Source organism: Coregonus lavaretus (assembly GCF_964263955.1).
Source record: "Coregonus lavaretus genome assembly, contig: HAP1_SCAFFOLD_261, whole genome shotgun sequence".
NCBI lineage: Eukaryota > Metazoa > Chordata > Actinopteri > Salmoniformes > Salmonidae > Coregonus > Coregonus lavaretus.
This window is the reverse complement of record NW_028164878.1, coordinates 1-17,840: the sequence shown is the minus strand read 5'-3', so window position 1 is coordinate 17,840 and position 17,840 is coordinate 1. Positions and strand designations below refer to the sequence as shown.

Below are 17,840 nucleotides of genomic sequence, written 5' to 3'. Positions count from 1 at the left end.
ACCAGGTAATATACATAGTGTTCTACCAGGTAATATACATACTGTCCTACCAGGTAATATACATAGTGTTCTACCAGGTAATATACATACTGTTCTACCAGGTAATATACATAGTGTCCTACCAGGTAATATACATAGTGTTCTACCAGGTAATATACATACTGTCCTACCAGGTAATATACATAGTGTCCTACCAGGTAATATACATAGTGTTCTACCTGGTAATATACATACTGTTCTACCAGGTAATATATATAGTGTTCTACCAGGTAATATACATAGTGTTCTACCAGGTAATATACATAGTGTCCTACCAGGTAATATACATACTGTCCTACCAGGTAATATACATACTGTTCTACCAGGTAATATACATAGTGTTCTACCAGGTAATATACATAGTGTTCTACCAGGTAATATACATAGTGTTCTACCAGGTAATATACATAGTGTCCTACCAGGTAATATACATAGTGTCCTACCAGGTAATATACATACTGTCCTACCAGGTAATATACATAGTGTCCTACCAGGTAATATACATAGTGTCCTACCAGGTAATATACATAGTGTTCTACCAGGTAATATACATACTGTTCTACCAGGTAATATACATAGTGTCCTACCAGGTAATATACATAGTGTTCTACCAGGTAATATACATAGTGTCCTACCAGGTAATATATATAGTGTTCTACCAGGTAATATACATACTGTCCTACCAGGTAATATACATACTGTCCTACCAGGTAATATACATACTGTCCTACCAGGTAATATACATAGTGTTCTACCAGGTAATATACATAGTGTTCTACCAGGTAATATACATACTGTCCTACCAGGTAATATACATAGTGTCCTACCAGGTAATATACATAGTGTTCTACCAGGTAATATACATACTGTTCTACCAGGTAATATACATAGTGTCCTACCAGGTAATATACATAGTGTTCTACCAGGTAATATACATACTGTCCTACCAGGTAATATACATAGTGTCCTACCAGGTAATATACATAGTGTTCTACCTGGTAATATACATACTGTTCTACCAGGTAATATATATAGTGTTCTACCAGGTAATATACATAGTGTTCTACCAGGTAATATACATAGTGTCCTACCAGGTAATATACATACTGTCCTACCAGGTAATATACATACTGTTCTACCAGGTAATATACATAGTGTTCTACCAGGTAATATACATAGTGTTCTACCAGGTAATATACATAGTGTTCTACCAGGTAATATACATAGTGTCCTACCAGGTAATATACATAGTGTCCTACCAGGTAATATACATACTGTCCTACCAGGTAATATACATAGTGTCCTACCAGGTAATATACATAGTGTCCTACCAGGTAATATACATAGTGTTCTACCAGGTAATATACATACTGTTCTACCAGGTAATATACATAGTGTTCTACCAGGTAATATACATAGTGTCCTACCAGGTAATATATATAGTGTTCTACCAGGTAATATACATACTGTCCTACCAGGTAATATACATACTGTCCTACCAGGTAATATACATACTGTCCTACCAGGTAATATACATAGTGTTCTACCAGGTAATATACATAGTGTTCTACCAGGTAATATACATACTGTCCTACCAGGTAATATACATAGTGTCCTACCAGGTAATATACATAGTGTTCTACCAGGTAATATACATAGTGTCCTACCAGGTAATATACATACTGTCCTACCAGGTAATATACATACTGTCCTACCAGGTAATATACATAGTGTTCTACCAGGTAATATACATAGTGTTCTACCAGGTAATATACATACTGTCCTACCAGGTAATATACATACTGTCCTACCAGGTAATATACATAGTGTTCTACCAGGTAATATACAAGTGTTCTACCAGGTAATATACATAGTGTTCTACCAGGTAATATACATAGTGTCCTACCAGGTAATATACATACTGTCCTACCAGGTAATATACATACTGTTCTACCAGGTAATATACATAGTGTTCTACCAGGTAATATATATAGTGTTCTACCAGGTAATATACATAGTGTTCTACCAGGTAATATACATAGTGTCCTACCAGGTAATATACATACTGTCCTACCAGGTAATATACATACTGTTCTACCAGGTAATATACATAGTGTTCTACCAGGTAATATACATAGTGTTCTACCAGGTAATATACATAGTGTTCTACCAGGTAATATACATAGTGTCCTACCAGGTAATATACATAGTGTCCTACCAGGTAATATACATACTGTCCTACCAGGTAATATACATAGTGTCCTACCAGGTAATATACATAGTGTCCTACCAGGTAATATACATAGTGTTCTACCAGGTAATATACATACTGTTCTACCAGGTAATATACATAGTGTCCTACCAGGTAATATACATAGTGTTCTACCAGGTAATATACATAGTGTCCTACCAGGTAATATATATAGTGTTCTACCAGGTAATATACATACTGTCCTACCAGGTAATATACATACTGTCCTACCAGGTAATATACATACTGTCCTACCAGGTAATATACATAGTGTTCTACCAGGTAATATACATAGTGTTCTACCAGGTAATATACATACTGTCCTACCAGGTAATATACATAGTGTCCTACCAGGTAATATACATAGTGTTCTACCAGGTAATATACATAGTGTCCTACCAGGTAATATACATACTGTCCTACCAGGTAATATACATACTGTCCTACCAGGTAATATACATAGTGTTCTACCAGGTAATATACATAGTGTTCTACCAGGTAATATACATACTGTCCTACCAGGTAATATACATACTGTCCTACCAGGTAATATACATAGTGTTCTACCAGGTAATATACAAGTGTTCTACCAGGTAATATACATAGTGTTCTACCAGGTAATATACATAGTGTCCTACCAGGTAATATACATACTGTCCTACCAGGTAATATACATACTGTTCTACCAGGTAATATACATAGTGTTCTACCAGGTAATATACATAGTGTCCTACCAGGTAATATACATAGTGTTCTACCAGGTAATATACATAGTGTCCTACCAGGTAATATACATAGTGTTCTACCAGGTAATATACATAGTGTCCTACCAGGTAATATACATAGTGTCCTACCAGGTAATATACATAGTGTTCTACCAGGTAATATACATAGTGTCCTACCAGGTAATATACATAGTGTTCTACCAGGTAATATACATAGTGTTCTACCAGGTAATATACATAGTGTTCTACCAGGTAATATACATAGTGTTCTACCAGGTAATATACATAGTGTCCTACCAGGTAATATACATACTGTCCTACCAGGTAATATACATAGTGTTCTACCAGGTAATATACATACTGTCCTACCAGGTAATATACATAGTGTTCTACCAGGTAATATACATAGTGTTCTACCAGGTAATATACATACTGTCCTACCAGGTAATATACATAGTGTCCTACCAGGTAATATACATAGTGTCCTACCAGGTAATATACATACTGTCCTACCAGGTAATATACATAGTGTTCTACCAGGTAATATACATAGTGTCCTACCAGGTAATATACATAGTGTTCTACCAGGTAATATACATAGTGTTCTACCAGGTAATATACATAGTGTCCTACCAGGTAATATACATACTGTCCTACCAGGTAATATACATAGTGTCCTACCAGGTAATATACATAGTGTTCTACCAGGTAATATACATAGTGTCCTACCAGGTAATATACATAGTGTCCTACCAGGTAATATACATACTGTCCTACCAGGTAATATACATAGTGTTCTACCAGGTAATATACATACTGTCCTACCAGGTAATATACATAGTGTCCTACCAGGTAATATACATAGTGTTCTACCAGGTAATATACATACTGTCCTACCAGGTAATATACATAGTGTTCTACCAGGTAATATACATAGTGTTCTACCAGGTAATATACATAGTGTCCTACCAGGTAATATACATAGTGTTCTACCAGGTAATATACATAGTGTTCTACCAGGTAATATACATAGTGTTCTACCAGGTAATATACATACTGTCCTACCAGGTAATATACATAGTGTTCTACCAGGTAATATACATAGTGTTCTACCAGGTAATATACATAGTGTTCTACCAGGTAATATACATAGTGTCCTACCAGGTAATATACATAGTGTTCTACCAGGTAATATACATAGTGTTCTACCAGGTAATATACATAGTGTTCTACCAGGTAATATACATAGTGTTCTACCAGGTAATATACATAGTGTTCTACCAGGTAATATACATAGTGTTCTACCAGGTAATATACATAGTGTTCTACCAGGTAATATACATAGTGTTCTACCAGGTAATATACATAGTGTTCTACCAGGTAATATACAGTTGAAGTCGGAAGTTTACATACACCTTAGCCAAATACATTTAAACTCAGTTTTTCACAATTCCTGACATTTAATCCTAGTAAAAATTCCCTGTCTTAGGTCAGTTAGGATCACCACTTTATTTTAAGAATGTGAAATGTCAGAATAATAGTAGAGAGAATGATTTATTTCAGCTTTTATTTCTTTCATCACATTCCCAGTGGGTCAGAAGTTTACATACACTCAATTAGTATTTGGTAGCATTGCCTTTAAATTGTTTAACTTGGGTCAAACGTTTCGGGTAGCCTTCCACAAGCTTCCCACAATAAGTTGGGTGAATTTTGGCCCATTCCTCCTGACAGAGCTGGTGTAACTGAGTCAGGTTTGTAGGCCTCCTTGCTCGCACACGCTTTTTCAGTTCTGCCCACAAATTGTCTATAGGATTGAGGTCAGGGCTTTGTGATTGACTCCAATACCTTGACTTTGTTGTCCTTAAGCCATTTTGCCACAACTTTGGAAGTATGCTTGGGGTCATTGTCCATTTGGAAGACCCATTTGCGACCAAGCTTTAACTTCCTGACTGATGTCTTGAGATGTTGCTTCAATATATCCACATAATTTTCCTTCCTCATGATACCATCTATTTTGTGAAGTGCACCAGTCCCTCCTGCAGCAAAGCACCCCCAGAGCATGATGCTGCCACCCCTGTGCTTCACGGTTGGGATGGTGTTCTTCGGCTTGCAAGCCACCCTCTTTTTCCTTCAAACATTACGATGGTAATTATGGCCAAACAGTTCTATTTTTGTTTAATCAGACCAGAGGACATTTCTCCAAAAAGTAAGATCGTTGTCCCCATGTGCAGTTGCAAACCGTAGTCTGGCTTTTCTATGGTGGTTTTGGAGCAGTGGCTTCTTCCTTGCTGAGCGGCCTTGCAGGTTATGTCGATATAGGACTTGTTTTACTGTGGATATAGATACTTTTGTACCTGTTTCCTCCAGCATCTTCACAAGGTCCTTTGCTGTTGTTCTGGGATTGATTTGCACTTTTCACACCAAAGTATGTTAATTTCTAGGAGACAGAACACGTCTCCTTCCTGAGCGGTATGACGGCTGCGTGGTCCCATGGTGTTTATACTTGCATACTATTGTTTGTACAGATGAACGTGGTACCTTCAGGCGTTTGGAAATTGCTCCCAAGGATGAACCAGACTTGTGGAGGTCTACAATTCTTTTTCTGAGGTCGTGGCTGATTTCTTTTGATTTTCCCATGATGTCAAGCAAAGAGGCACTGAGTTTGAAGTTAGGCCTTGAAATACATCCACAGGTACACCTCCAATTGACTCAAATGATGTCAATTAGCCTATTAGAAGCTTCTAAAGCCGTGACATAACTGTTTAAAGGCACAGTCAACTTAGTGTATGTAAACTTCTGACCCACTGGAATTGTGATACAGTGAATTATAAGTGAAATAATCTGTCTGTAAACAATTGTTGGAAAAATTACTTGTGTCATGCACAAAGTAGATGTCCTAACCGACTTGCCAAAACTATAGTTTGCTAACAAGAAATTTGTGGAGTGGTTAAAAAAATTAGTTTTAATGACTCCAACCTGTATGTAAACTTCCGACTTCAACTGTACATACTGTATTTTTGGGGGGTGAAATTCTCATAAATGTTGTTTAATTATGTGCCCATGGTTTTCTTTTAGTGTGTAACATGCACACACGTACATTGCATCCCAAATGGCACCCTATTCCCTATATAGTGCACTACTTTAGACCAGAGAATGGCACCCTATTCCCTATATAGTGCACTACTTTAGACCAGAGAATGGTACCCTATTCCTTATATAGTGCACTACTTTAGACCAGAGAATGGCACCCTATTCCCTATATAGTGCACTACTTTAGACCAGAGAATGGTACCCTATTCCTTATATAGTGCACTACTTTAGACCAGAGAATGGTACCCTATTCCCTATATAGTACACTACTTTAGACCAGAGAATGGTACCCTATTCCCTATTTAGTGCACTACTTTAGACCAGAGAATGGTACCCTATTCCTTATATAGTGCACTACTTTAGACCAGAGAATGGTACCCTATTCCCTATATAGTGCACTACTTTAGACTAGAGAATGGCACCCTATTCCCTATATAGTGTACTACTTTAGACCAGAGAATGGTACCCTATTCCCTATTTAGTGCACTACTTTAGACCAGATAATGGTACCCTATTCCTTATATAGTGCACTACTTTAGACCAGAGAATGGTACCCTATTCCCTATATAGTGCACTACTTTAGACCAGAGAATGGTACCCTATTCCCTATATAGTGCACTACTTTAGACCAGAGAATGGTACCCTATTCCCTATATAGTGCACTACTTTAGACTAGAGAATGGCACCCTATTCCCTATTTAGTGCACTACTTTAGAGCTGGGCCCAGAGGGACTATATATATTATATATATCATATACTAGGGCCCAGAGGGCTCTGGTTAAAAGTAGTGCACTATATAGGGAATAGGGTGCCATTCTCTGGTCTAAAGTAGTGCACTAAATAGGGAATAGGGTGCCATTTGGGACGCTGCCTTTACATACATGCTGCATTTCCAATACTGTGCCTGCCCCTCTGTTCTGTAGAGCCCAGTGGAGGAGTACAGGCTGCAGTCAGACCCCCGGGGTGAATGTCTCATCATAGACTGTGTTGGCAGTGATGGAGGTGAGAGTCCACATACTGGGTCTAGTGTAGAGACAGATGGTACATACTGGGTCTAGTGTAGAGACAGATGGTACATACTGGGTCTAGTGTAGAGACAGATGGTACATGCTGGGTCTAGTGTAGAGACAGATGGTACATACTGGGTCTAGTGTAGAGACAGATGGTACATACTGGGTCTAGTGTAGAGACAGATGGTACATACTGGGTCTAGTGTAGAGACAGATGGTACATGCTGGGTCTAGTGTAGAGACAGATGGTACATACTGGGTCTAGTGTAGAGACAGATGGTACATACTGGGTCTAGTGTAGAGACAGATGGTACATACTGGGTCTAGTGTAGAGACAGATGGTACATACTGGGTCTAGTGTAGAGACAGATGGTACATACTGGGTCTAGTGTAGAGACAGATGGTACATACTGGGTCTAGTGTAGAGACAGATGGTACATACTGGGTCTAGTGTAGAGACAGATGGTACATACTGGGTCTAGTGTAGAGACAGATGGTACATACTGGGTCTAGTGTAGAGACAGATGGTACATGCTGGGTCTAGTGTAGAGACAGATGGTACATACTGGGTCTAGTGTAGAGACAGATGGTACATGCTGGGTCTAGTGTAGAGACAGATGGTACATACTGGGTCTAGTGTAGAGACAGATGGTACATGCTGGGTCTAGTGTAGAGACATATGGTACATACTGGGTCTAGTGTAGAGACAGATGGTACATACTGGGTCTAGTGTAGAGACATATGGTACATACTGTGTCTAGTGTAGAGACAGATGGTACATGCTGGGTCTAGTGTAGAGACAGATGGTACATACTGGGTCTAGTGTAGAGACAGATGGTACATACTGGGTCTAGTGTAGAGACAGATGGTACATACTGGGTCTAGTGTAGAGACAGATGGTACATACTGGGTCTAGTGTAGAGACATATGGTACATGCTGGGTCTAGTGTAGAGACAGATGGTACATGCTGGGTCTAGTGTAGAGACAGATGGTACATACTGGGTCTAGTGTAGAGACAGATGGTACATGCTGGGTCTAGTGTAGAGACAGATGGTACATGCTGGGTCTAGTGTAGAGACAGATGGTACATACTGGGTCTAGTGTAGAGACATATGGTACATGCTGGGTCTAGTGTAGAGACAGATGGTACATGCTGGGTCTAGTGTAGAGACAGATGGTACATACTGGGTCTAGTGTAGAGACAGATGGTACATGCTGGGTCTAGTGTAGAGACAGATGGTACATGCTGGGTCTAGTGTAGAGACAGATGGTACATACTGGGTCTAGTGTAGAGACAGATGGTACATACTGGGTCTAGTGTAGAGACAGATGGTACATACTGGGTCTAGTGTAGAGACAGATGGTACATGCTGGGTCTAGTGTAGAGACAGATGGTACATACTGGGTCTAGTGTAGAGACAGATGGTACATGCTGGGTCTAGTGTAGAGACAGATGGTACATACTGGGTCTACTGTAGAGACAGATGGTACATGCTGTCTGTGATCTGCATTGACAGCGTGATACATCACTCACTCCACTTGTGATCAGAGGTTAGGTCCATTAATACACAGAAGTGATGATGTGTGTCAGTAACAGTGATGATGTGTGTCAGTAACAGTGATGATGTGTGTCAGTAACAGTGATGATGTGTGTCAGTAACAGTGATGATGTGTGTCAGTAACAGTGATGATGTGTGTCAGTAACACTGATGATGTGTGTCAGTAACAGTGATGATGTGTGTCAGTAACAGTGATGATGTGTGTCAGTAACACTGATGATGTGTGTCAGTAACAGTGATGATGTGTGTCAGTAACAGGGATGATGTGTGTCAGTAACACTGATGATGTGTGTCAGTAACAGTGATGATGTGTGTCAGTAACAGGGATGATGTGTGTCAGTAACAGTGATGATGTGTGTCAGTAACAGTGAAGATGTGTGTCAGTAACAGTGATGATGTGTGTCAGTAACAGTGATGATGTGTGTCAGTAACAGTGATGATGTGTGTCAGTAACAGTGATGATGTGTGTCAGTAACAGTGATGATGTGTGTCAGTAACAGTGATGATGTGTGTCAGTAACAGTGATGATGTGTGTCAGTAACAGTGATGATGTGTGTCAGTAACAGTGATGATGTGTGTCAGTAACAGTGATGATGTGTGTCAGTAACAGTGATGATGTGTGTCAGTAACAGTGATGATGTGTGTCAGTAACAGTGATGATGTGTGTCAGTAACAGTGATGATGTGTGTCAGTAACAGTGATGATGTAACAGTGATGATGTGTGTCAGTAACAGTGATGATGTGTGTCAGTAACAGTGATGATGTAACAGGGATGATGTGTGTCAGTAACAGTGATGATGTGTGTCAGTAACAGTGATGATGTGTGTCAGTAACAGGGATGATGTGTGTCAGTAACAGTGATGATGTGTGTCAGTAACAGTGATGATGTTCTTCTTCCCTCCAGACATGTTGGAGGAGATGTTCAGCTGGCTCCACTTCAAGGTGACCCTGGTTAAGTGGCTGGGTGTGGGGGATACCCTGTCTCTCCTCAGGCAGGCTGCCCAACAGAGGGAGAACCAGGATGTTGATGCCTTCGCCTGCTGCATCATCAGCCGTGGTACTGCCACCGACCTGCTGGCTACAGACTCCCACAGGTAGGGCATGGGACTTGCAACACCAGGGTTGTGGGTTTGATTCCCACTGGGGCCACCCATACGAAATAATTCATGCACACATGACTGTAAGTAATTTTGGATAAAAGCGTCTGCTAAATGGCATATCTTATTATAATTCTTGTACATTTTATTTGACAGGCTCGGGCTGCGTCTGGACACCGTCCGACACCTCTTCACCCCTGACTGCTGTCCCAGGCTAGCTGGCAAGCCCAAACTGTTCTTCATCCAGACCTATAGCGTGTCAGACCCCCAGGACTGCTCCTCCAGGCCCACGGGACACCTTGCTCACAGGGAGGAGGATCTGGAGACAGACGGGGGTGGGGAACCTCTCAGTGTGGAGACAGATGGGGGTGAGGGGTATCCCAGCGTGGAGTCAGTCCCCACCGACGCAGACGTCTTCTGGAGCCACTGTTGGACAGATGAGGGCCAGCTGGATGAGAAGCACCACCAGTCTGTCTACCTGCAGGCCCTGAGAGAGGCGGTTCTGAGAGGGCAGAGGAGGTACTAACTAGAACATGGTAGATGTTTCAGCCAGAGGTATTGAACAGGAAAACAGAGATGTTTCAGCCAGAGGTATTGAACAGGAAAACAGAGATGTTTCAGCCAGAGGTATTGAACAGGAGCCATCCTGTTGTTCCAGCCCAGTGAGCAAAACTGGTTGAAAATATCTCTATGGTTTCAGCCTTCTGTTTTTGCAGTATGTTTAATGGTACAATATTTGGACAAAAAAAGCATAAAAGATTACATTTCAAATGTGCTTGTATTGCATTGAATAAAGTAATGCCCATAGTGTAATCATGAACGTAACGGTTCCTTTGCTTTTCTTACAGGAGAACCCATCTAGTGGATGTCCATACAGAGATGAATGGGGTGATCTTCAACCACAACAGAAGGAATCCAGGAGCCAGATACAACATTAATCTGAGACACACACTCAGGAAGAATCTCTACATGTTATAGGAGCCAGAAAATAGTTTGCTCTACTGTATAACCACTGAGCAGAACTACATTCTATTGCACAGTATACAACAGCACCCACTCCTGGCAGCTTTGACAACTACAACAGCACCCTCTACTGGCAGCTTTGACAACTGTCTCGCATCACACAGGGAAGCTAACATGCAAGTAGTGCACTAAAAAAACATGAAGTATTTTTTACTATGTATTTATTCAAGCCATATGTTTTTCTTTTTACTGAAGGATGGATGAATGATTTGAGAAAATAATGTGAATTCAGATCTGTGCATTTTTAAATGAATCCAAGCCTAGGCAAAGGGCTTGTCATCAAGGCAAAATGTGGCTATTTGAAGAATCTCAAATATAACAAATATTTTGATTTGTTTAACACTTTTTTGGTACTATATGGTTCCATATGTGTTATTTCATAGTTTTGATGTCTTCACTATTATTCTACAATGTAAAAAAAATAGTAAAAATAAAGAAAAACCCTTGAATGAGTAGGTGTGTCTAAACTTTTGACTGGTAGTGTATACGTTATCCTGTACAAGCTTTTGTGCCTAATACATTACGATGTTACAGGTGTCAAGCTTATGGGCATGTGGCAGCAGTGTGTAGGAGGGAGGTTCCTAGGTGTGAAAAGTGTGCAGAAGGGCATGAGACAAAGGAATGTGTAGCATTTGGGGGAAAGTAATGGTATGTGTTAATTGCAGGGGTGCCCAGGGGGCTGGGGATCAGAAATGTCCCATGCGAGAGAGGCAGGTTGAGGTTTCCAGGGTTAGAGTAGTGCAGAAGTTGTCATATGCTGAGGCAGTGAAGAAAGTAGAGGAAGATGGGTCAAGGGGGAGGGATCCTGAGAGGAGTGGTGGGAGTAGTAGATCTGTACCAGTACAGAGGGATAAACCAACAAGTGATTAATGTTTCAGTAAGATTGGATTTTTAGCATTTATAGCAATATTTATCAACTGTACTTCAGGGATGGAATGTAAGTCGCAGAAAATAGATGTAGTGGTGGCAGCTGCAGAGAGGTTTTTGGATGTGCGAGACTTGACATCAGAAGAGTTACAGGGTGTGTTGAGTGGTGGTGTCCCATCCTTTCAGACTGTTGGCCTGAAGTAGGAATACATAGATTAAAATAATGTAGTAGGGTGGTGGGTTTTAGTGAGGGTAGGGTTAGATGGTAGGGTATTTAAATAGTGGAGTAGGGTGGTGGGTTTTAGTGAGTGTAGGGTTAGATGGAAGGGTATTTAAATAGTGGAGTAGGGTGGTGGGTTTTAGTGAGTGTAGGGTTAGATGGAAGGGTATTTAAATAGTGGAGTAGGGTGGTGGGTTTTAGTGAGTGTAGTGTTAGATGGAAGGGTATTTAAATAGTGGAGTAGGGTGGTGGGTTTTAGTGAGGGTAGGGTTAGATGGTAGGGTATTTGTTGATTTATTGATATTTATTTTTAAGCAAAGTATAAGGGAGTTCTACTCCAGTCTAGTAGGTGGCGGTAATGCAACATTTATTGGATGCAACCACCGTTACATTTAATCGAAGAAGAAGAACGTTATCCTACACCCCACCGCTAGATGGCTATCCAGGTTAATTTTGGTGTCAGCCAGTCAGATTTCTCAGAGGTTTGGCCAAAAAGTATTGTAGTCTGTCTGTGATGTTATTTCCCCCCCAGAATATTCCAACCTCCGTGGTTTTACATGTGATGACAGAGAGGCAGGAAAAATGTGTAGCCAATATGCAAAACGTACCGGTATGTAGGTGATCATGCATGCACCGTGAACGGGCTTCATCTTCGGGCTGCTGTTACTATGATACAATGGCGGCGGTGCTGTGGACGTGTGACAGAGTTTAATGAGTTATCAGTCCAAGCCGCTCGACACAGACAACGTGGATAGGAAACCCACCTCTGTCCGGATCAACCGAATTCGTAAGTGTTTCGTGATTTAGCCTCAACGTGACCAGCAGGGTTAGCTAGCTATTAGCTAACGAGCTAATGACAGTCTGGTGCCAGCGTGAGGTAGGGCTTTTTCCGCACATCTGTCTGCAGTAGCTAGCCACCACCTGCTAACGTTACACCCCGCAAGCAGCCTGAGGAGATTTTGCACATCGCTCTGTCCTCTGACGGGAGTCTCTGCCCAATCGGACCGGACTGGAACATCATGGCTGAGAGGAATTCTACCGGATTACTGATGATGTTGGAACCGACCCCGGCTATCGCAATGACACTCCCGGCGGAGGTTCGGGAGAAACTGGCGGAGCTAGAGCTGGAACTCTCCGAAGGTAGGCGACTCTCTCCGGTCTCCGCACACATTAGCTACGGTGGCTAGCCTTGTGGAGGACAAGGCTGCTAATTATCTTCTCAATTACAAATCATAAGTAGCCTATTCCACACACATATTAAGGCCAATCGATTAAAATAGTTTTGACTGGTGTCGGCCACGAGACGTGATTTATTTTGGAAGTTGTCCAAATGACATTTGGAAAAGTTAAAAGGAAGAGATCCCAAAGTTATAGAATAGGCTAGTTATTTGTTTCAACCACATGTCTGACACGCCCTGATTCATGTCATGTAGCTAACTAATGTTCTTGTTACATGGATGTTTTTTCTTTCCCTATTTGTTTATGCAAAAGTATGACGTGAGAGACATGGACAAGAGGACCACAGTATTGCATTGTGGGTGTTAAATGTAAAACCAGTGGTTTATTCACACACACAGCATGCCAATGTCAGACAATCCATTTCAATGTTATGGTTGAATGACTGTCTCTCTTGTTGATGATCAGATAGCACCAATGCTGGTTTATGCAGTTTGAATAGCCTTCCACCTCCTCCAGAAACCTTGATCAGATAGCACCAATGCTGGTTTATGCAGTTTGAAAAGCCTTCCACCTCCAGAAACCTTGATCAGATAGCACCAATGCTGGTTTATGCAGTTTGAAAAGCCTTCCACCTCCTCCAGAAACCTTGATCAGATAGCACCAATGCTGGTTTATGCAGTTTGAAAAGCCTTCCACCTCCTCCAGAAACCTTGATCAGATAGCACCAATGCTGGTTTATGCAGTTTGAAAAGCCTTCCACCTCCTCCAGAAACCTTGATCAGATAGCACCAATGCTGGTTTATGCAGTTTGAAAAGCCTTCCACCTCCTCCAGAAACCTTGATCAGATAGCACCAATGCTGGTTTATGCAGTTTGAAAAGCCTTCCACCTCCTCCTTGGTCAAACTGACAATGCAGAACCTGTAACGAAGGTGCCATCAGACAGTCAAGGTGTGGCCAATCAGAACATCCATCAGACAGTCAAGGTGTGGCCAATCAGAACATCCATCAGACAGTCAAGGTGTGGCCAATCAGAACATCCATCAGACAGTCAAGGTGTGGCCAATCAGAACATCCATCAGACAGTCAAGGTGTGGCCAATCAGAACATCCATCAGACAGTCAAGGTGTGGCCAATCAGAACATCCATCAGACAGTCAAGGTGTGGCCAATCAGAACATCCATCAGACAGTCAAGGTGTGGCCAATCAGAACATCCATCAGACAGTCAAGGTGTGGCCAATCAGAACATCCATCAGACAGTCAAGGTGTGGCCAATCAGAACATCCATCAGACAGTCAAGGTGTGGCCAATCAGAACTATCTGTGCGTTAGTAGAGAAGTGGGGCTCCCGAGTGGCGCAGCGGTCTAAGGCACTGCATCTCAGTGCTTGAGGCGTCACTACAGACCTGGGTTCGATCCCAGGCTGTGTCACAATAGGGCGGCTAACCATTGGCCCAGCGTCGTCCGGGTTAGGGGAGGGTTTGGCCGGGTTAGGGGAGGGTTTGGCCCAGCGTCGTCCGGGTTAGGGGAGGGTTTGGCCCAGCGTCGCCAGGGTTAGGGGAGGGTTTGGCCCAGCGTCGTCCGGGTTAGGGGAGGGTTTGGCCCAGCGTCGTCCGGGTTAGGGGAGGGGTTGGCCCAGCGTCGTCCGGGTTAGGGGAGGGTTTGGCCCAGCGTCGCCAGGGTTAGGGGAGGGTTTGGCCCAGCGTCGTCCGGGTTAGGGGAGGGTTTGGCCCAGCGTCGCCAGGGTTAGGGGAGGGTTTGGCCCAGCGTCGTCCGGGTTAGGGGAGGGTTTGGCCCAGCGTCGTCCGGGTTAGGGGAGGGGTTGGCCCAGCGTCGTCCGGGTTAGGGGAGGGTTTGGCCCAGCGTCGCCAGGGTTAGGGGAGGGTTTGGCCCAGCGTCGTCAGGGTTAGGGGAGGGTTTGGCCCAGCGTCGTCCGGGTTAGGGGAGGGTTTGGCCCAGCGTCGTCCGGGTTAGGGGAGGGTTTGGCCCAGCGTCGCCAGGGTTAGGGGAGGGTTTGGCCCAGCGTCGTCCGGGTTAGGGGAGGGTTTGGCCCAGCGTCGCCAGGGTTAGGGGAGGGTTTGGCCCAGCGTCGTCCGGGTTAGGGGAGGGTTTGGCCCAGCGTCGCCAGGGTTAGGGGAGGGTTTGGCCCAGCGTCGTCCGGGTTAGGGGAGGGTTTGGCCCAGCGTCGTCCGGGTTAGGGGAGGGTTTGGCCCAGCGTCGTCCGGGTTAGGGGAGGGTTTGGCCCAGCGTCGTCCGGGTTAGGGGAGGGTTTGGCCCAGCGTCGTCCGGGTTAGGGGAGGGTTTGGCCCAGCGTCGTCAGGGTTAGGGGAGGGTTTGGCCCAGCGTCGTCAGGGTTAGGGGAGGGTTTGGCCGGGGGGGCTTTACTTGGCTCATCGCGCTCTAGCGACTCCTTGTGGCGGGCCGGCGCCTGCAGGCTGACTTCGGTCGTCAGTTGAACAGTGTTTCCTCCGACACATTGGTGCAGCTGGCTTCTGGGTTAAGCGGGCGGGTGTTGTTTCGGAGGACGCATGACTCGACCTTCGCCTCTCCGGAGCCCGTTGGGGAGTTGAGACAAGATCGGAATTGGGTAAAATATAAAAAATAATTTGTGAAGCATACCGGAATGGTTGTTTTACGCCTGGATCACACCAGGGGCGTCATTGCATCACTGCTGCTTAACATTTAACGTAGCTACGCAACTGTGCATCCCACTTGCATCCACCACATGTGCAGACAATTTGATGCACCTGCACCACACAAACTGTACTGCAACTGCAACGCAATGCTGCAAGGCAAACGCAGCATTCCATTGGAAATGAATTGACTTCTGGTGTACCAAAACGCAATGACACCCCTGGTGTGATCCATGCGTTACTCTGAGCCATCTGAAAGATGCAGTGAGTCAGTAACTTCCTCAATGCCCCGTGTGACTGGATGATGCTGAAATATAAACACCTTGGCCCTGTTTCAGCTGACTGTACACTCTTCCTGCTGCCAGGTCGACTCCCAGTCAGATGATTCTAGTAGATGGTGGTGAGAAGAGCGATACGTTTAGAAAGGGAACCACTGAGCCACTCTAAACTGCCCTGCAGGACATTTTTATTTTACCTTTATTTCAACAAGGAGGCCCATTGAGACCAAGGTGTCTTTTACAAGGGAGCCCTGCATTTTACAATCTACACATTTTATAGAATACAAGAAAACAGTTAAAATGCACAATCCAAAATCCAATCATCTACATCTCAGCTACCAGGTCTACCAGGTCAGGTCAATACCCTACACTGCCTGAGTGGCACTGGTTCATCCAATTTCAACGAAATCTGCAGATTGTTCCAGCAGTGGGACTGAAGCCTTAACATGTCCCAAATGGCACCCTGTTCCCTATGAAGTGCACTACTTTTGACCAGGGGCCATAGGGCTCACTGAGTCATTACTCTCTGGTCAAAAGTAGTGAACTATATAGGGAATAGGGTGCCATTTGTGATGGACACTTAGCAGCTGAATGAGGATTAGTGATGGTGTTAGCAAAGGGACAAAGGGGGGGGGGGGGGGGGGGGGGGGTCGGGGTGAGGAGCTAGTGGGGGGGGGGAAAGGTCAAGTACAAGTGTTAGTTCACAAAAGGCTTTTTTTGTGGGGGGGGGGGGGGAGGAGCTGGTGTGAGGGGGGGGGGTGCTGTGGGATTATTTAACATACTCTTTGAAGAGGCGGGGTTTCAGATGTTTTGGGAAGATGGGCAGGGACTCTGCTGTCCTAGCTTCAGGGGGAAGCTGGTTCCACCATTGTTGTTCCAGGACAGAGAGGAGCTTGGACTGGGCTGAACTGGGAGAGTCTAGAGACCAGAGGTGGCAGAACGGACTGCTTGAGTTGGGCAGAGCCTGAAGGTAGGGAGGGGCAGTTCCTCTTGCTGCTCCGTAGGCAAGCACCATGGTCTTGTAGTGGATGTGAGCTTAGACTGGAAGCCAGTGGAACCAGAATCTATATCTGTCCAGCTGTTTCCTCTTCCTGTTCTCTGTGTGTCACTTCCTGGTCTGGTGGAGCTCTGCTAGCAGCAATTGTCTCCCGCTCTCCTGTCTCCCGTCGTCCTCTCTCTCTCTCCTGTCTCCCGCTCCCCGCTCCCCCGCTCCCCTGTCCCCCGCTCCCCTGTCTCCCGCTCCAGTCAGTCAGCCTCTCCCCCATCTCTCCCCCTCCCCCATCTCTCCCCCTCCCCCATCTCTCCCCTCCTCCTCACCCATCTCTCTCCCCCTCCCTGCAGCCAGTCAGCCCCTCCTCCTCCCCCATCTCTCCCCCTCCCTGCAGCCAGTCAGCCCCTCCTCCTCCCCCATCTCTCCCCCTCCCTGCAGCCAGTCAGCCCCTCCTCCTCCTCCCCCATCTCTCCCCCTCCCTGCAGCCAGTCAGCCCCTCCTCCTTCCCCATCTCTCCCCCCTCCCCCCGGCCCTACAGCTTCTCTCTTCCTCACCCAGCTCCCCCCCCCCCGGAGCCAGTCAGCCCCTCCTCCTCCTCACCCCTCCTCCTCCTCCTCACCCATCTCTCTCCCTCCCTGCAGCCAGTCAGACCCTCCTCCTCCTCACCCCTCCTCCTCCTCCCCCATCTCTCCCCCTCCCTGCAGCCAGTCAGCCCCTCCTCCTCCCCCATCTCTCCCCCTCCCTGCAGCCAGTCAGCCCCTCCCCCTCCCCATCTCTCCCCCTCCCTGCAGCCAGTCAGCCCCTCCTCCTCACCCATCTCTCTCCCTCCCTGCAGCCAGTCAGCCCCCCCCCCCCCCCCCCCCCCCAGGACACATGTAG

At 44.9% G+C, this 17,840-nt stretch overlaps 1 protein-coding gene across 1 annotated transcript in view; it reads left to right on the top strand.

Moving 5' to 3' along the window:
- Window positions 1-10,750, top strand: part of LOC311116485 (CASP8 and FADD-like apoptosis regulator) — a gene marked incomplete at both ends in the record, with an annotated part of 40,320 nt that extends 29,570 nt beyond the window's left edge. The window contains 4 exons of the mRNA XM_084191564.1: window positions 7,029-7,107; window positions 9,580-9,769; window positions 9,929-10,291; window positions 10,621-10,750. Of these exons, the coding sequence (XP_084047690.1) occupies window positions 7,029-7,107; window positions 9,580-9,769; window positions 9,929-10,291; window positions 10,621-10,750 (762 nt within the window). The remainder of the gene's footprint in view (window positions 1-7,028; window positions 7,108-9,579; window positions 9,770-9,928; window positions 10,292-10,620) is intronic.
- Between the last annotated feature and the right edge of the window lie 7,090 nt (window positions 10,751-17,840).